The sequence below is a fragment of the Struthio camelus genome, chromosome Z, assembly GCF_040807025.1.
Source record: "Struthio camelus isolate bStrCam1 chromosome Z, bStrCam1.hap1, whole genome shotgun sequence".
Taxonomy (NCBI): Eukaryota; Metazoa; Chordata; class Aves; order Struthioniformes; family Struthionidae; genus Struthio; species Struthio camelus.
Window position 1 is genome coordinate 25,322,195 of NC_090982.1, and position 20,702 is coordinate 25,342,896.

General features: G+C 40.4%; 1 protein-coding gene across 4 annotated transcripts in view; it reads right to left on the reverse strand.

Annotated features, from left to right (window-relative positions):
* Window positions 1–281: 281 nt before the first annotated feature.
* The window catches only part of MTAP (methylthioadenosine phosphorylase), a 32,702-nt gene continuing 12,281 nt past the window's right edge, over window positions 282–20,702 (reverse strand). For 2 of the 4 annotated variants that reach the window (XM_068926974.1, XM_009677023.2), the window contains exons 4-8: window positions 17,784–17,951; window positions 10,615–10,717; window positions 7,330–7,482; window positions 5,713–5,835; window positions 282–1,287 (exon numbers count right to left, since the gene is read on the reverse strand). In XM_068926974.1, the coding sequence (XP_068783075.1) occupies window positions 1,249–1,287; window positions 5,713–5,835; window positions 7,330–7,482; window positions 10,615–10,717; window positions 17,784–17,951 (586 nt within the window). In that variant the 3' untranslated portion in view covers window positions 282–1,248. Of the gene's footprint in view, window positions 1,288–5,712; window positions 5,836–7,242; window positions 7,483–10,614; window positions 10,718–17,783; window positions 17,952–20,702 lie in introns of all 4 variants that reach the window. The other 2 variants (XM_068926976.1, XM_009677022.2) reach the window with 1 other exon arrangement.

Consider the following 20,702-nt stretch of genomic DNA (forward strand, 5'->3'; position numbering starts at 1 on the left):
TGAGAATTTGTACCTTTCACGTTTCTGATCTTTTCCTTGCCAGGCTTGGCTTGCGTTTCGATCCCTTTTTGTTTCAGCAGTCCCTGTTGTTTCAGTGAACTATGAATGATGACCTTAAGTTTTAAGCAGTACCATATTTTGAAGCCTTCAGCCTTTCTAAAATGATGTTCATGAACTATCACACCAACCTGTTCCAAGAATGGTAAAAGTACTTGCCAGACACACACAATTCACTCACTGAATAATGACCAGGAGTAAATAAAAAATCCATTCCCACACAATTCGGAGAAGCAAAGGTTTCGTTTGTTTTATTTTTAAGACAAGAAGCAGCAGGTTATTTTATTGAAGACAAATGATATTAACAAATGAAATGCATACAATCAAAGTGATTATGTACATTCATCACTAAAAATAGAAACTAAAACCAGAATGGTTCAGATCAATTTAACAAAAGAAGGCCAGCCCACTGTTCAGGACTGGCACTATCTTTAGTTACATATATAGGCCTTCAGGCACAAATTTGACTTAATTACCAGCTAAAAATTTTTAATGAGAATATTCATCCATTATGCAACTGCTGTGAAAGAATGGCTGCAATTGTTAAACAAAATTTTGTCTGCACAAAACCAAAAAACACTACTAAAATGAAAAAATAATTGAAATAAAAAATACAGATAATGTATAAAACTTCAAAAATTCAAAAATACAATTTTATTTCTAAATTATCTATTCCTTTTTACAGTATGTTCTGAAGTAAATGGTAGCCACCTTCCTTCTGGAAGGAAAAGAGAAGCAGAAATAGCAAAGCAGCTAAATATCTGTGAATTTCCTTTCTTCTTACTTTACAAAACTGTAACAGAGCATTACCTAGCCTTTCTTTTCATCCATCAGTTAAATGATACCCTTGATATCAGATGATAGCTTTATGAACCATCCAGCAACAAGATTATAACTTGTTGTAGATCACTGTCTGATTCAGTTATTCAGCACTGGAGTACACTCCAAGTTCAAAGGATAGCTCAAGTTATATTTTGAATACATCTTACTCATTATCAAGCATGACAGACTGTCTTACAAAAAAATTTTACACTATTATCAATCACAGTTTATCATAATTATTATCATTATCAGGTACATAAAGCATTCTTCCATGCTTATAACATTTTTTGAAGATATTATAACCTCTAGAAGTTCAAAAATGGTCGCTCTTCTTTCTTAGTACCCAAACTTCAGAGTCCATCCAGGCTGTTAGTGCTTTGGCAGCATGACTGAACATTGCACAGTTGTCTGAAATACAGAGTCAAAGTAGATAAATGCTCCCACAGAATCTGTTTGATGTTAGGGCAGACTAGGTCGCCTCCATACAGACTAAAAACTGGTGTAACTCACTACACAGGAATAGTATCTCCAACTCCTCCCAGCATCATAAAAGTCAAAAGAACAACAGGAAGCACCTATGCTACAATAGTACAATGACTTATTATATATTTTTTTTTATCTGTGTACCAGCTTACTGAGAACCAACAATCACATTATAGACACACTAGACTGAAATTAAGATTTTTAGACTTACAGGCTACAAATGAGAAACTGTGCAGCTGGCTTTTCACTTTTAAGGCTAACATATTGTCTTACATGCATTGGATCTGTAGAAAGCCATAAAATAAAACACAATCAGAAATCTTCGAAAATGAAGTTGCTTAAAAAGGTGATTTTTGCATGTTCCTTCCCTCATTTTAAAGTACAGCTGTCAAGGAACAGAAACCTTTAAAGTGCATTGGTTGAGAGTGAATGAAACGGTCAGGGCATGCAGCGATATGCAACATTAAAGTCAGCCACGTTAAAGGGTGAGACCTGAGAAATTTTCAATCTCAGCTTTCTTGAGAGGCCCTTAGCCTGCAAGGCCCATGGTATATAGTCCAGTCCAATTACAGGACTGAAGTGAATCAGTGAATTCAGCTGAAGTGAATCTGTTGAATTTCCTCCCTCTGCCTTATTCACCTGATCCAACTGACTCTAGTCACAAGCAGGTTCACTGATTTCATTGAGATTATCTCAGGGAAGAAACTTACTCAAGAATATAAGATCAGAGCTCTACATGCATAAATTATGAATGTTATGAATGTAGTTATCGCCTGAAGTTAGATTGGAAAATGCTAACCTGACACTAGAAAGTTAGTTAGACTGGAAAAAGTGAACTTTCAATTTGTTAGCTACCAAACATATTAAATTTCAAGTATGCACAGGACGAACAGTGCTAAAACATATCTAAGCATATCTTACCCAGTCTAAAACAATCCACAGTATTCACCTCATACAGCTCTCTCCTCAGAGTACACTATTCCTTGTACTAGGGCTCTGACAAGTAGCGCTTCCCATAGGCTAGTACGTAAGTTTACAAAAGACTGGCAGTGTCAGCAGGACAGTTCAAAGGCAAGAAGTCTATCTGAGCAGCATTCATGGCAGCTGTGACACCTTACCACAGGCTGATTTTCTTACACCAACACTGTAAGGAAAACTAGTACGAACATGAAATTCCTTTACCATCCCAATACAGGCTCTCTTCTGAACCTCACTGCAATAAATGTACAGAGCCCAGTTCACAGCTGTTGCTAGTTCATGAGTTAAAATCTTTTTCAAAAAAACAGCTTTTCTCTCTCAGCAATGCTTTTCCTAAAAATGGACAAAAAGAGAGCCTACAGTTCCCTCTTGAAAGTCCCTGCTGTCATTAATTCATCAACCCCATTCAGCAATGGGCCCACATTTTCCTTGATCGGGCTTCGATAACTATGTAGCGGCTGAAGTTGTTCCTGTTGCCCGTGGTGCTCTTTGCAAGTGTCAAGTATAGGTGAACTTTGGTTTTCCTGACACCATTCCTGCAGGTCTAGGCTTGCTTCTGAATTCCTCCTTTGTAGCTTGTCCTTGCTTCCACCTCCTGTATGTTGAATCTTTGCACTGGAGCTCTATTACCTGTATAGCAAAGCCAATCCCCTGATATATCTACTCGCTTTCCCGAGATGGCTCATTCTTGTGCTTGGAGGATGCTCCCTTCAAAAACTTGTCAGAATTCCTTAGCTCTTTTGCCCTTCAGAGCTGCCTCCCAAGAAACGCTATCTACTAGTTCCCTGGTTAAACCCAAGTCTGCTCACCTGAAGTCCAGGATCTGTACTCTGCTATTTGACTTCCTCACTCCCTGTAGGATCCTGAATGCCACTATTTCATGACCACTACAGTCAACATTGACAGTGATTACAAACTCCCTAAACAATTCCTCCCTGTCAGGGAACAGTAGGTCCAGCCATGCATCACCCATGGTTGGCCCATCCTATCAAGAACTTTCCCTGATACCACCCATGAATTACTTGGATTGCCTGTGATCTGTAGATCACCATCTGTGTTTCCTGATCAGTGACACAAGTACAACTTTCTCATACCCTGTTCTGAAACACACTGCAGTCTGGCCACACATCAAAAAGACAGGCTGTGGGAAGATGCTCTACCTTCACAGAGGATTGTTATAAATCTTTATGTTAAAGTTCATGCAACCTGAGTCTGGAGGTTATGCAATGCCAGGCGACATTGACCTAAAGACACCCTGGCAGTTAAAAAAAGTAACATTCAGACTAGACTTACAAACTAACTGGCACATCACAGATGAAAGGACACATGAGAAAAACTGGATAGCAGACAGCCTAAATAGAAAAATATCCCTGGCCACTTTTGCTTCAACACCCTGGAGCTTTCTAGGACTGTTGTGAATTTCAGAGATGACACCATGTGCACGTCAACAGAGTGCACAACTTTGAGGAAGAAGACAGGCAAACACCGCTGTGAAAAAGGCCTGGCAGCACCTTCTTACTCCTGCCTGGTCAAGTTCCTCCAGTCATAGTAGCCAGATTAAGGAGGTCGAAGATGAAAGGTTCTGACCTTGCAGAGCTTTAGAGTTTCACATGCTTCCCCAAACACTGAAAATAGACACTGACAGATGCCATTTGAGCTGCCGAGCTGTAGCTTGTGCATAGTTAGGCATGATTTTACTTTGTCACTGCTCCCAGTGTACCAGCTGCAATCTTGCCCCTCCTTGTCTGTGTTCCTGCCCACACTACCGCACAGCTCTCCCAGAGGAGAACACTAGGAAAAGGTGCCTTTGAAAAAGGCTGGTTGAAAAAACCCAATCAGCTGTCCTTTAAAAAGGCCAGAGCCAAACATACAGAAGCACTCTTTACATCTACAGAGAGAAGAAAATTTCTGATTCTCTACAGTTCAACTACAAACGTGTAAAGAAGCACGTACATATCTTCGTTTTTGCCGTATTGCATAATTATCTCCTCCTTTATTCACAAACACAAAGGCCCAGCTCAATCCACCATCTGTTTTATCATTATTTAACGCCTCATCAAAAAATAATTCTAGCTTTTCCAGCCCTTCCTAAAGAAAATCAGAGGAAGGATTTGGGAAGGAACCCCATGAACACGACCTGTTCAAGCCTAAGGATGCCCAAAAAGGATCTGTGGTGAACTTTCTGTCATATTTCCTGGATTTAGCTGTACCAGGCTATTGACCAAACTGGAGGAGACAGGAGTCACTGACAAGAGAAGCAGATTGGAAAAAAAATTGAAAACCTGATCTCAATACAATGACATAGATAATTTTTACCACATAAGCAGCTCTTTGAATTTGAAATCCAAGATCACACTTTCAGATATCTGATATGACTTATGTCTGTTTTTTTTAATCTTTCTTATGCACTCAAGCTTCAGGAAGACAGTGTTTTTCAGCTTCTTTTCCTTTATAAAAGACAAAGAAGGAACCTGAGAGTGCACAGAGTCAGAGATACTTCTTTGTCTCCTCAAACGGCTTCCCCTTCTCAGATCGCTGCTTTTACTAACATAGCTCTTTGTGGACCATTTCTGCCTGTTTTCTGTCCCTCACATTCCAGTTCTCTTTTCCTGTTTGCCAAACTGACCCAGTGTCATCCTTAGTCCTCTCACCCTGCCTGTTCTTGTCCTTTTGGAAGTGGCTATTCGTAGCTTAGAAAGAAGTTGGACAGAGATTCAACCTATTTTAACACTGCTTTTTTCCTCTACATTATTGCTAACATGGAATCTCAAGCACTCTCGTGAAATTGAGGTGATGTAAAACACATAAGCAAATTTTGTCTTTGAAAAATCCTATCTAAAATACTCCCTCATCAAGATACTTTGAAATAGTTTTTTTTTTCTATTCCTTTTTTTTTATGTACTTCAGGTCTGAAAGTGAGTGTGAGAACACAAATCTTATAAATCCAAACTGGATAACACCTGTATCTTGCAAACAGCTCTTCACCTGCCACATATTCAAGAGAGCACAGTTTTTGTGCTCCAGTCTACTCCATTTGGCTCTCCACTGTTTCAAGATCTAGGCTAGGGCTGAACAGAGGAACAGGTTATTCACTTGCAGCCTCATGTAGATTTAATAATAATAATATTAAATAATACAGATAATACAGATGTCTTTAATCTTTCTAGCTTAAAATTTTTTGGGGGGGGGAAGATCGAGGCTTGATCTGTGCAATGAAGCTTGTAAGACTATTAATGAGTTTATTTTTCCATCTTGAATACAGTGGGTTTGTTAAAACATATACTGTAAAAAGTTACATCTTGGAACATATGCCTATATTATGTGCATATACACGCCTTCCCCAATATTAATCACACTCATATATGTACTTACTTTTAGGATATGCAAGGTGTCTGTCCACTCCATGGAAGCTATCTGAGGTATAGCAGTAAGGAGTATGCTGGTAGCCTTATTTGCATTCTCTTTCAGTGTCTTTAAAACCTTATCCACTGAAACCTAAAAACACAAGAAAACTGTGCTGTTTGGTGGCATACACTTTAAATCCCAAACAAAACTCATCTAACTCATCTCATAAGCACGGATAAAAAAAATCTGTAGGTAGCTTAAAGAGTCACCATCTTTTTTGCTAGTAAAAACTTTTTTCCTTTGTGGATGTATATTTGGTTATACTTCATTGCTTGGGTCCGATTTTGTAAACTTCATACTCAAAAAAATCTCAGTGGAACTTTTCACCTGAACACATTAGAAGTCACTGGTGAAGACCTATAACGCCTTTTAGCCATATTTACTCATAATAATAACAACAAACAAAAAACCCAAATGGATACTCTGAAAATGAAAAAAAGAAAAAGTAAGAGCTGACTAAACGGAAAAAAGAATTAGTCTTGGATAGCCTGATCAAATTCGTGTGGAATTTTAATTGCAAAGAAATTCCTAGTGCTATTCTTAATGAGACATAGATAGCTTTACATAAAATGCCACCTGGGGGCCTTTAGTGCAATGACAGCACAGATGTGTGTGTATCAGTTTTAACCAGACACTTCTCGATCACATTGTTCTCTTTTATACTAATAAATATTTAGAGGATAACCTTTTTTATATTGGATATTCAAAAATTCAGCTGAAGAATAATAAAAATATCAGAGCCAAGCTGTATCTGATAAAATACATTTCCACAATATCAAAATAATGTATGGATTGAACAGCTCCTAGAGGAATCCATGTCACCTCTACTATTTACCTGTGTTTTTACTGCAAATCAGTGCTCAAAAAGGCAGATCATTATTGTAGAAAATTAAAGGTAAGGCTGAGACCGTACCTAAGTAATTAAAAGTAAATTAAGTAATATCGTACAGGGATGTTGCAGGTGGAAAACATTTGATATATATACATAAAAACTGAGAGATAGGAGTTTTTACAAAGTTACTTAGGCAAATTAACAACTGTTTTATAAAGCTGTCTTCATTGTCTCAAGTGCCAAAACTGGGTTGTTGTTTCCTATCATGACCAAAATTTAATTGGCAGTTGACCTAAGTGTTCTGCTGGAAATGTATTCCATGAGAAAAAAGAACTAGAAAAAGATATATCCTTTCACATAGAGCTGCAAAAGATTAAACACCAGACCAATTACAGGACGAGAAGGTCCATCAGCTTTATACATACAGACCCTCTCATTTCTACGAGAGCTAAAAGGTTTGTTTATTCTGAGGGAAGTTTATAAAGATCAATGAGGCAGCAACGTCTAACTTTGTTCTTGCTTTCAGAATTGTTAATCCCAAATAATTCAGTGATACTGGCGCACGTAAGAACAGATTTAATTTAATATGCGATTTCCATGAAAAGCTACAGGTTCGCATCCAAATCCTTCCAAACAAGACCCAGAGAAAAATCAGTTGCACTCACTGCTTCTTCATGCTCTTTCCAGCAGTCATAATCTGTTGCCATAGCAATACTTGCATAACTCAATCCAGCTTCTTTCGCAAGAATCACCTCAGGAACTGTGGTCATGTTGATGACATCAGCTCCCCAGCTGCGAAACATCAAGCTTTCTGCACGAGAACTGAAACGTGGGCCTTCAATTGTGATCACTGTCCCCTTGGAATGACACTGGAGCTCAAGCTTCTTGGCAATCTCAGTAAGAACCTACAAAACACATAAACATCAACAAAAGTAAATAATTTTCCCTTGCTGGTACAGAGTTCGGAAGCAAGTAATTCTCCCTGGCTGGTGCATTGCTTTTGCACCCTACCAAAAAACAAACATACAAGAAAATTAACCTTACACTAATGAGTTAAGCTGAATATGGCTACTGCTGTCCAAAAATGAAAATCAGTTTCGGTTTCCTGATCCAACAGGAGAAATGAATAGTCTTTTTAATAAGGTAACGTTGAATTCATCTGATTTTTCTTGCATCAGTTGGATTACTATTTTCAGCACAGACCAAAGAGACTGAAAAATAGGTAATTTGTGCATTTTGGCTTTACTTACATAAAAAACAGGATGGTGAAAGCACTAAAGGTTAATGCCACCAAGCACTACATTGCCACAAAGGTGGAATTGAGCTGGAGAGACCAACAGTGTGAAATTTACCTTATGAAAGTCTACTAGTGACAAAACTTTACAAGCTATACTTAAGAGAGTATTTCGGGATCTCTGAGAAAAATTATTACCCCATTTACCCATGACAGCAACTAAGCTGTATACTTTGCGCATATCGGGTACTTGGTATTAGTCTGTACAACCCGAACCAGGACTTTGTCTATGGGGGAATCATTGCGACTTCTCTTGGTAGATGGTCTGGGTAACAACAGGTGATACAATAAGACTGTGACTTGTAAGGGTGTGTGCGAATAGGACACCGACACCATTCTGAGAAGTTGTTAGCCCCGAAACTGACATTGCTGAAAAAGGAAGTAACAAAGATGAAATTTGCTTAAGATGACCATCAGCCGGCTTGGCACTAATCAGGGGCTTGCTAAGAGATGCTTGAGAAAAGGATTCAGCTTGAAAAGAAGTATAAAAGAAAGCATGAAAATGTGTGACAGCAGAGACCTTGGTAGCACGGCAGCAGCCAAAACCTAGTCTGACACTGCCGTAAGTTGCCTTGCCAGCATCATGACCTACATCCAGGCCTGCTGGAGCAGCCTCCCTGTCAAATGCTGTGAGTTGCAGTGAGCCCTACTTTCTTAGAGCAGTAACAGCCAAGGTAGCCTATGTTACTCAAAACAGTTTGTTACTACAGAAAAGATGAACTCCTTCAGATTCTTTATTTGATTTCTACTGCATAAACCAAACAGCATTTGTGAAAACGTGAAAATATTCTATTAAATATGCAATCGTCAAATATTTGTCATGCAAATTCCTCAATTATTCTACTACATTAATAGTTTTGGCTTTATTATGATTGCCTTTATCTATGATACTTCCTTGAATCACGACAATCCGGGCTAAAATGATCCCAGCAATCTTCAGGATCAGTTCAGGGAAAATATTTTATATCAGTTTTATCTGATATTTTCAAATGAAGTGAAAAGCAGTTTCAGCCCCTCCAAGAGCTCAAAAACACATGTTCTTTGAAACATCTGTTGGGCTGATTAGAATGTACAGGCTAATGACATAATGATCACATGTGAGGCTGGGAAGTACCTAAATGTTTGTTCTCTATTTTAAAATGAACATTTCTCTGTTGCTCTTTTAAAAAATTAAATTCCCAAGGAGCTTTGTCTCTAGCTACTTAACAATCAATGAAAGCCAGCTTTTGTATGTTCCCTTCAATCTCAGGAAATGGCTTATACTTGACTGCTTACTTAAGGAAAAAAAAAGGTAAGAGAGAGATGCCCAGTGTGAAGAATAGCCAATCACTTCAGTAACAACATTCTTTAGTTCATTACAGAAAGTGTGCAATAAGTACCCAGTAAACTCTTTGTATTTATGACATGGCATCATGCTCACTGTCAGCAAGCTATTATATGCCAACTATTCTTTGGTAATAGTGTGGGGGTAGGCTCTTGCTTCTTTGAAAATGCAAGGAATTTTGCACAGTTTGCTGCCCAATGACAGAAGGGCAAGAGCATGCAGATATATAATATGTAATGGTCTGTTTCCTTTTCAGCTTCATAATGTCTCCATTTCATTACAAAACAGCCTACATTCCTAGTGCATTAAAGTGTCACTTTTGTAACAGCGCTGTGATCCTACTGGTGGTCATCTCAGAACATACCACGTTGTGTCTAGCTCATTAATAGCCTATAATGACAGTGAACTGAATTGGTGATAAGAGCCAAAGGACTCAGCAGTACTAAAATTTGAATATACCCTGGGTACAGAGCAAGTTATGTGCTTCATAATTCAGTGTCTTCACCTGCTCAGTGTTGCAACAGTTTGCACAGAGAGTAAGTCTCTTGGATGGGCATGACTCTCATTTTTTAAAAAAGATTCCTGTGTCCCTTGAGGACATACTGCCCCGCACCTTCTGACCAGAGCATTCCACAAGACCACAAAATGCTGAATTCTATTTTCACCTTCCCTTTCGCTCAGATGTAAGGATACACTGATTCACTGAGATGGCATATTTAATTACAGATACACTCCTCCCAAAAGGTTATAAAGGTGTTGAAAAGCAGAGCAGTATTTCACTCTGTTTAGTCTTAATGTTTTCAAAGCCTGAAAATCTTGAAGCAACAAAACTAACAACAACAGTATTTAAGAAAAGATCAATGTGATTTGGCTTGTTTCCCTGTTTAACATCCCTTAAGCAAAGCTTTCACTGTCCAAGCTCAACTGCTATAGTACGGAAAAGCACAAATGCAATACTGACGTTTCTGTGAATGCTGCAGTATTACTTCTAACTCTTTGTATTTTAAGTGTAATCAATCAAGCAGTGTAGAATGCCTCTGTAGGAGGTGCTATTCCATTCAGAACAAAAATGAGCTATCCCCTAACTCCATCTGCCTATTTTGTCCATGCTCCTGTTCCCATGGTTTGTTATCTGATAAAGATAGATCTTCTGCCCTTTTATTAAGTCCCTAGGAAATCTAGGTTGCTAACTGCCTTCTTAGACCCTTCTGTGTACTTACCTTAAAAACACAGCTCCTACAGTCACACGATCTTTTATTTCCCAGGCCTTCTAAATGTTACATTTTGTTTAATACCATGAGATTTCTGAGAAACAGGAATGAAGGGATAGAGATTGCCTCTGTATTCGGAGACTGCATAATTATACCATAATCCACAGATGCCATTAAAAACCATTAAACTTTTACAAAATTCACTTACCTCTCTGGTTTTAGTGCAGAATGGCTCTGCCATTGGAATATGACATACTCCTGAAAGAGTGGAACACTGCCCATCGTATAAAGTATAATGTCTTTTAGTAGTCCTGGAAAAGCAGAACACGTGCTCAGAGAGCAAAGAGAAGAGCAGGGAGAAAAAAGAAAAGAAAGTAAAAAAATCAGAGGCCCAGTAACCAGGTGTTCCGCAAAGGGAATGAAAATACAGCATGATATTAATGACCACGTTATCTTGTTTTGCCTCTGTACAGACCTTTCAAAGTTCAGTTCAAGAGTACAAAACTGTTATTTTAGCAGAGTATTACCAATTCATTAGAGAACATCTACTGTAAGAAAGATACTGAAATGCTGATTTGTTCTTAAGTGCCAGAAACGGCCATATTATGCTGCAATGTTATATGAAAGAAAACAACCAAATATAATTGTAGTACAAGTAATCTCTTAAAAAAAAAAGAGCACAATGAGCTTTCAGTAAGGGAAGGAATCAAGTTTGAACTGTCCACAAAAGTAGTCAAAACAGAGCGAGTTCATCACATTACATTCTTTCACTGTAAAGAATCTGAATTTGTAGGAAGAACTTGAACAAAAGATGGATGAATTCAATCAAAACAACCCTGAACAGGATGTCTTCATATTCTCAACACATTACACAGACATATTGGCAACTTGCACCTGAAAGAATCCTGGACTTGAAAATGATTTTTCTCCATTCTCTCAATTATGAAACAACTGTCTTGCATGAAAATGGTCTAACATGGTACAAAAATGACCGCCTCATACACAATTTTTCCATTTTGCCATCTATTGGAATTGTTGCTCAGTTATAACTTTACCCTCAAATGCACTGCCTCAGTTAATTCAATGAAATGAATGGCGAAAACCCTCTGAAACAAAATTCTTTGAGACATATTCTCCCCAGCATGTTACACACTGTACTTTGTAGGAGAAAAATAAGGCAAGAGTCCAATCAGTTGGCTTTATTAAAGTCTGAAGTTGCTTGAATTTAAATGCTAACTTCATCTTACAAGACTTTTGTCTGAAATTATTTCTAGCTTAAAAAAAAGAATGCCAAAGCAAAAAATTTACCTATGATTTTCACACCTGCACTAGATAACCTGCTGAACACTAAAGAACGTGTATGTAAAAGTCAGAAAAGTCAGTCCCACCACAACGGGAATTTACAAATGTACATTTGAACAAATACAATGACTTAGGCTTCCAATTTATTGACATCTCATTAATTTTTTTATTGCAATTTTCAGTGTTATCACAGATAACCCTCATTATACGCTGTCAAGCACCACATCTTCCTCCCAAACTAAAACATGGTCAACTGTTAAGTCTTAATGACTACTTACTGGTGTAGAAGATATTTCAGCAATATAGGCTAAAGCTAAAGAAAGAGCTTTCTCCATTGTTTTGGCAGGCTTCTGGTGGCTAGAATGCAGGAAGTCCCAAATCATTAAACTAAGACTAAGGTCAACAGATACTGAGTAGACTGAGAACAATTTGTTCATTAGCCCTGATATCATTATGCGTCTACTCAATGACTACACTAGCAAACTTTGGTTTATGTTAGTAAGGGAAATTAGACTAAAACGATCATGCTTAGTTATCTCAATTGAATCTGCACTTATGAAGTGGAATTTCTGCTTTTATTATTGCTCACAAAAGTTCCCCATCCAAATCATCAGCTGAAGATTTACAAGATTTTAAATACAAGTTGCACATTAGAGTAGATTTGGGGTGGGGGGGACGGGGCAAGTAATACAGTTCCCTTAAGGATGAGATTATAAAGTGGCAAAATAGATTGGCAAATTAAAGACATATGCACAATGGGATACTGATGATAAAATATACCAAAACGGTAATATTAATTTTTCCTTTATCGGATACTCAAAAGCTGCAAATAGAATCCACCTGATATTACATCCTTTTTTACGTTAAGTGTCTGCTAATGACCTATTTAGAATTGGAGGAAACGGGAAAAGTCATAATCCATTTCCTGCCTTACAGTATTTCAGATCTCGTTGGTCAGGCACTTTCACTTGGAAAAACCCTGAAGAAAGATCACTTATGTACAACCCTAATCTCTGCCTCTCAGCTGTCCATATTTTTTTGGAGAGAACGACTGCAGCACTAAGAAATCCTGCCATGCTTAGTACCAAAGACACAAATTGCATGGGAACAGGAAAATGAAGATGAGACCCACGACTGCTCTGAGTAAGGGATCACTTATGTTTGCACTCATGTGCAACCATTTCTGCTTTTTCATGGAAGGCTTCAATTTTGCAAAGGCCATAGCTATTTGATATGGGGACAACTGATGTGTCAGAACGCTGCTAGACTTAGGGTGAGAATAAAGGCAGACCTGAACCAGTCTCTGCCTCTTGCTATCTGTGAAGTATTGGCTGGCACATAGGAATGTCTTTTGGGCTCTTCTTCTTTCTGTAGCCTTGTTACTGAAGTCAGGAGCTGGCCATCCTGATCTGTTCTATTAGCCTGTCTGCAAGATAGAGGGCAGCAGCACAAATCTTTTCACAGCTGCTACACTGTTATTTTGTATTACCTGCAAAGAGAATGAAGGTTACAGAATCCACGGCTCCTTTTTATTATCTTTCGCTCACAGAGATCACAAGGAATCACAGAATCACAGAATCGTTTAGGTTGGAAGGGACCTCTGGAGATCATCTAGTCCAACCTCCCTGCTCAAGCAGGGTCCTCTACAGCATATTGCCCAGGATCACGTCCAGACAGGTTTTGAATATCTCCAGCGAAGGAGACTCCACTACCTCTCTGGGCAACCTGGTCCAGTGCTCTGTCACCCTCACAGTGAAGAAGTGTTTTCTCAGGTTCAGATGGAACTTCCTGTGGTTCAGTTTCTGCCCGCTGCCTCTTGTCCTGTTGCTGGGCACCACGGAGAAGAGGCTGGCCTCATCCTCTTGACACTCCCCCTTCAGATACTTGTACACGTTTATGAGATCACCTCTCAATCTTCTCTTCTCCAGGCTGAACAGGCCCAGCTCTTGCAGTCTTTCTCCATAGGAGAGGTGCTCTAATCATCTGTGTACTTCCTTCTTCTGTTGCAGTTTTGCTAGCAGTTCCTTGCTCATCCATGCAGGTCTCCTGCCCGCTTTGCTCGACTTCTTACTCAGAGGGATGCACCGATCTTGAGCCTGCAGGAGGTGCTGCTTGAATATTAACCAGCTCTCTTGGACCCCTCTTCCTTCTAGGGCCCTACCCCATGACAGTCCCCTAAGTAGGTCCCTGAACAGGCCGAAGTTAACTCTCCTGAAGTCCAGCGTTGCAATCTTACTCATTGCCCTGCTTCCTCTTTGTAGGATCCTGAACTCCACCATCTCATGGTCACTGCAGCCAAGGCTGCCCCCAACCTTCACCTCTCCAACTAGACCTTCTTTGTTCATTAGTACAAGGTCTAGCATTGCACCTCTCCTCGTTGGCGTCTCCACCACCTGAGTCAAGAAATTATCATCAATCCTCTGCAGGAACCTCTTTGACTGTTTGTGCCTAGCTGTGCTGTCTTGCCAACAGATGTCAGGGGGGTTGAAGTCCCCCATGAGAACCAGGGCCTGTGATCGTGAGGCTACTTCCAGCTGTCAGTAGAAGGCCTCATCGACGACTTCCTCCTGGTCAGGTAGCCCGTAGCAAACCCCCACAACAGTGTCACCCAGTTAGCTCGCCCTCTAATCCTTACCCATAGGCTCTCCACTTGCTCTTCATCCACCCCGAGGCAGAGCTCCATACATTCCAGTTGCTCCCTCTCATAAAGAGCAACTCCACCACCTCGCCTTCCTGGCCTCTCTTTCCTAAAAAGCACATAGCCGTCCATGACAGCATCTAGAGTATACACTAATAGTTTCTATAACTTTTTTTTCCCCCCCTTAAAAGGAGCATGTTCTTAAAACCCAAACTTAACCCAGTTGACTATTTCCTTTCCAGCTCAGAGGTTACGATGCAGACCCGCAAGTGCTGGGAAATGTAAAGCTGTGGGAGATGATTAACTATCTTCAGAATAAATTGTTAATTCTGATAATGATATTTTGGACGAAGGATGGTCTGAGATTTCACATCTGAGTTCTTTTCCTGTCTCTGTCAATGCCTTTCTGCCTGACCTTGGCAAGAGTTCATTTCTCTGTACTTCCACCCCTCATCCATAGCAGATAACAACTCTGCTTTCATCCCAAATGTTTATTGCTTAAAAGCGCAGGCTGTCTGGGGCCGAGGCTACTTCTTATCGTGCTTAGAATTCCTGGTTTAGCACAGCTAGGCTCCAATTCTATCACCTAGAAGGCTGCTACATGGTAATACTGTCAAAATACACAGTTATCCAAATTGTGTACCAAAGTATGTTTAATACCTTTTTTCCTCACAAATCACAATTGATATTAAAATTACTAATTTCCAAGTACTACTGACAGAATAAAGATGAGTATGATCCCGCCTGTATAAACAAAGTCATCAGCCAGAACAGTTTTAGACTCAAAAGAAGGACCATTGGCAGGAATATATCTACTCTCTACCCATAAATCAATTCCAGTATAACCCACAAATACAGGAAGCAGTTTATATGGGGCTTGTTCCTGCAGGGTACTTACTCATTTATATACCTTCTATTTAAAGTGTACTCTCTTACAAGAGAAAGCATGTGGTTTACAGACAAAAAACCTTCAGTAACTCAAAACCTGAATAGTACAAGCGCTGCAGAAAAGAAACCTAGGTAAAGAAGCCTTCAGGCTCAACTGGCAATCAAATATTATCAGTAGCCATGCTAAAAGCACAAAGAAGCCTCGTAAACCATTTCAAATACTTAAAAACGGATGAAATATCCAAATAAGACTTCTATATCTATATAGTATATGTATAAGTACTAATATTAAATTCACTTATAAAAATGTGCAACTACGTTGTTGAATCATTTGGTGTAACTGGGTGACTTTAAATGTTGTTGTGGGGGTTTCCCGTTTGCTTGGATTTTTCTAGGCATTAGATAATCAAGGAGAGGGGAAGAGCCTGCAGTAAACAGACTTCTTCGGAAAAGCTGTACTTCCTTGTTATTTTTAGAAAAATCAAAAAATGTAGCATCTCTCCTTGTTTTAAATCAACTCTCTCTTCTCTCACTTTGTTATATTAGATCCCTCTTCCGCAGAGCCTCACTATTACTGCATATATTTTCCTATCTAACTCCTACTATACAGACTTGTTTCCTGCATCTTTCCAACACGTTTCAGATTTTCTTAAAACTGTATGTGCCCTGTGCTTTTTATCCATGTTCCTCCCTAGTAGTATCTGAGGACGACAGATCTTGTCTCCAAAAGACTGCTCCCAAGGAACTGTACTTTACATCATTTCAGGCTTTTCTTCAAAGCCTGCTATCTTCTTTGTATCTGTTATAATCTCATTCACAGAATCAGAGAACAGCCAAGGTTGGAAGGAATCTCTGGAAATCATCTGGTCCAACCTCCCTGCTCAAGCAGGGTCCTCTACAGCATATTGCCCAGGATCGCATCCAGACGGGTTTTGAATATCTCCAGCGAAGGAGACTTCACTACCTCCCCGGGCAACCCGTTCCAATGCTCTGTCACCCTCACAGCAAAGAAGTTTTTTCTCAGGTTCAGATGAAAGTTCCTGTGGTTCAGTTTCTGCCCGCTGCCTCTTGTCCTGTCGCTGGGCACCATGGAGAAGACACTGGCCCCATCCTCTCGACACCTTCCCTTCAGATACTTGTACACGTTGATGAGATCGCCCCTCAGTCTTCTCCTCTCCAGGCTGAACAGGCCCAGCTCTCTCAGCCTTTCTTCAGAGCAGAGATGCTCCAGTCCCCTAATCACCTTCGCAGCCCTCCGCTGGACTCTCTCCAGTCGTGCCATGTCTCTCTTGTACTGGGCAGCCCAGAATTGGACACAGCACTCCAGGTGAGGCCTCCCCAGGGCTGAGGAGAGGGGCAGGATCACCTCCCCTGACCTCCTGGCAACACTCTGCCTAATGCATCCCAGGATCCCATTGGCCTTCTTGGCCACAAGGGCACCCTGCTGCCTCATGCTTAACTTGCTGTCCACCAGCACTCCCAGGTCCTTCTCGGCAGAGCTACTCTCCAGCAGGTCAGCCCCCAGCCTGTCCTGGGGCATGGGGTTATTCCTCCCTAGGTGCAGGACCCTGCCCTTGCCTTTGTTGAACTTCAGGAGGTTCCTCTCCTCCCAGCTCTCCAGCCTGTCCACGTCCCTCGGAATGGCAGCACAGCCCCCTGGTGTGTCAGACACTCCCCCCAGTTTAGCGTCATCAGCAAACTTGCTGAGGGTGCGCTCTGTGCCTTCCTCCAGGTCACTGATGAATACATCGAACAAGACTGGACCCAGCACTGACCCCTGGGGGACACCGCGAGCTACTGGCCTCCAACTAGACTCTGCGCCATTCACCACAACCCTCTGAGCTCGGCCATCCAGCCAGTTCTCAAGCCACCTCACCCTCCACTCATCCAACCCACACTTCCTGACTTTCTCTATGAGGATGTGATGGGAGACACTGTCAGAAGCCTTGCTGAAGTCCAGGGAGACAACATCCACTGCTCTGCCCTCATCTACCCTCATCAGCCAGTCATTCCATCAGAGAAGGCTATCAGATTGGTCAAGCATGATTTCCCTTTGGTGAATCCATGCTGACTACTCCTGATCACCCTCTTGTCCTCCAGACGCTTAGTGAGGACCTCCAGGATGAGCTGTTCCACCACCTTTCCAGGGAAGGAGGTGAGGCTGACAGGCCTGGCGTTTCCTGGCTCCTCCTTCTTGTCCTTTTGGAAGACTGGGGTGACACTGGCTTTCTTCCAGTCCTCAGGCACCTCTCCTGTTTTCCATGACCTTTCCAAGATGATGGAGAGTGGCCTGACAGTAACATCCGCCAGCTCCCTCAGCACTCGTATGTGCATCCCATTGAGGCCCAAAGATTTGTGGATGTCATGCTTCCTATCACATCTCCTCATAGAAAGATCTTTTTTTTTTTTGCCATAAGAGTAGAGGTTATCACCTCATTCCACAAAACTGAGATTGACATTAATTGCTACCGCTTGGTTTAATCCCCCTCTTCCCTTCTTTTCTCCCCAAAGGAAAAAGGAGAGGAAGAGAACATGTGTTGCTCACCTACCTGTCAATGAATTGGTCAATCATGACAAGATCTCCAGGTTGTATTTCTTCTCGTAATGAACCACAGGCAGTAGTTACTAAAACATGTGAACAATTTTCTTGTTTTAGCGCCCAGATATTTGCACGATAATTGACATTTGATGGCATAATTGTATGATGCCTTCCATGTCTGCAAAGACAAAGGTGGAAAGAGGGTAAAATAAATCAGACTGAAATTGCCTTTCCTCTCCCAAATAAACACAATTCCAGGAAATGTAATCTCTCTCACAAGATTGATAATGGAACTTCAGCAACTAGCAGTTAGCCTGTTTTCCTGACTATAGAATAGGTGTCTCAATATTTGGTTTATATTTATAGGCATGAATTTTTTCAGAAGAATTTTTGTAATCCGCTTTCTAAGAAGAAAACTCTGCAGTTCAAGGATGTAATGAAAAAAAAACTTGAAAATACAATGCAAACATACTTTAGCAACTTAAGAGTATAAAATGCATTTTTCCCCTACATTTTTGAGCCAGTTTCATAGATTCCAAAAACCCAGGCTTGGTGAATATTAAATCCACAGAATACAACAGATTTATAAAATATATATGCACCTCCCTAGATTTTCTGCTTAGAAGTGCTGTTTGCATCCTTCCACCCAGGAAAGACTGGTACAACATGGGAAAGAAAAAACAGGGAAAGCCCACTGTTTTAATCTATCCCCAATCCAAAGAAAATAGTAGGACTGCCAGCTTTGTCTTTGCTCCTACAGTGACCTGACATAACTTTCATAATTTAGAATTACTCTGTATCATTGCAGCATTCTTTTAACTAGTACAGAACATATTCAATCTTAAAAGCACATTCATCTCTATCATCACTACTGCATCAGATGGTAAGCTGAAACTCAAGTAGTGTTCTTTCCGCTTTTTCCATCTCTAGTGTTGGAAAGATGAAGTAAAAGAATCTCCAGATTTCAAAAACAAAACAGGAATCAATTAAAAAAAAATTACTCTCTCCTTTCCAGTGCCTACAGCACTATTACTAGAAACAAAAGTATTCAACCTTCTCCTCCTCACCTTATCACCTTCCTCGAACCAGAAACGTTGGAATACTCTACAACCTGTCTTATCCTTGCTGTGGTCTCAGACCAAGAGAGCAAACGTTATGTCCCCTTTGTTGGAAGTTAACAGGATACCATATTTGACAGTATCCAAATACACTGGATAAGAAAGATACAGAACAGCATTATCCATATCAGCTATAGCAATGGAAGGACACAAAAGAGTTAAGATTTTCTACCTACTGTCAGACACAACTAGGAAGAACTGGTGGTATTCTCAACTAGCTATCTTCTTCTCACACCCTTAGGGCAATTTTTTCTGTACTCACAAAGATAATAGAAGGAAGCATGATCAGACACACCCATGTTTCACTCTTATATACATGAAGCATAGGGTTGTCTTCAGACCATCTCTGATTTAAAAATGCTGACAGAGGCCCTCTGCAAGACCTTCTGTATGAGACGCCAAAGTAAAACACTGTCTCTTTCGCTCCCAGAGGAGAAAATTCACAGAGGAATTTTCTTATTGGGAGTCTTGGAAGAGAGAGAATGCAGAACAGATGTCAGAGGTGATGACTGTGGAGGAAGACGATTACAGGAGCTGAGGTGCCAGATAAGTTCAAGTTTTCCCAGACTACTATGACAAATGATTTGAAAGCATCCCCATCTATCTTTTTGTCACTTAGAAAGCTAAGTCCCTCTAACACAGTTCCCCACAACAGTAACGGGATTTTGATGACCATATCATTGAATAAAAAGTAGAAGGTGAACATAACTTACTTTAAGCAAATACTGAAACACACCAGAAAGAGCCTTACTTATATAGAAAAGCTCACCTCCAGCGCTCTAAAAGAGCCCAAACAGTGACAACTGCACTTCTTCCCTGCGTCTCTTTTAACATTATCAGTTGTCTTTCTTTATTCTCTCTGTGCGAAGGATCTCTTTCTTTACTTTCTACAGGAGAAGTTTTCCTAAAGGTGTATTTAACAACCCAGATGTTCAAAATATTTGAAGAGAGCAAAAGGACGAAAGAAAACAGAAGAAGTCTTTCCCATCATCCTAAAAGGACAAACAGCTGTACTAAATGTATGCCAGCCACCACATCACCTAACTGCAACACAGCCTGGAAAGAAGACAAAACAAGAACAAAACTCTATGACCCAGCAGAAGAGCCACATTTGCACTTGAGGACTACACTCTTTGTACACACTTAGTACCAGAAGGGATACAGGGAAAGGCTATAAATTGAAAGACCTTTAGTAAGCAGACAAGCTGCTGGACTATAGATTGCGAGGAAATCTATCTATAAGCACAAGTAGATGCATCGACAGCATCAAAACCTATCAGCAATCACAAAGAAATCACCTTCTGAAGGTATCAAGGAGGATGAGCAAGAAGGTTGGCACTGATGCCTCTACGAGCGACAAGGTAGCATACAACAACTTAGTTTTGTTTGCTAAGTGGAATAACGTTCACTAAGGGTGGTATACAAACTATTCCACTGTAGCAAGCAAGCAAGCAGTGTTTAAAAGGCTCAACACCTTCACAAGCACACCACCTGTTAAGGCAACAGAGCTGCCACCATTATCAATGACTGCCATAAGCAAACTACTTTTGGAGGAACCATACTGCAAGTTATAGCAGCATACACTCCAGATAACCAAGTCAGTATAACCTCCCAGGCTCTTATAGTGAAGTTAATAGACGTGATGGACAAATGAAACTTTCAAAAGGGCTGCAATAACTTCACAGTGATCAAAGAGCATGTGTACTACTGAAAATGTTGAGAGGAAGGGCAATTCACAAACAACCCATAATAAGTAAACACGTTTGAAAATTATTCCCTACGTTGTGAGAGGTAAGGAGGAACCGCATATC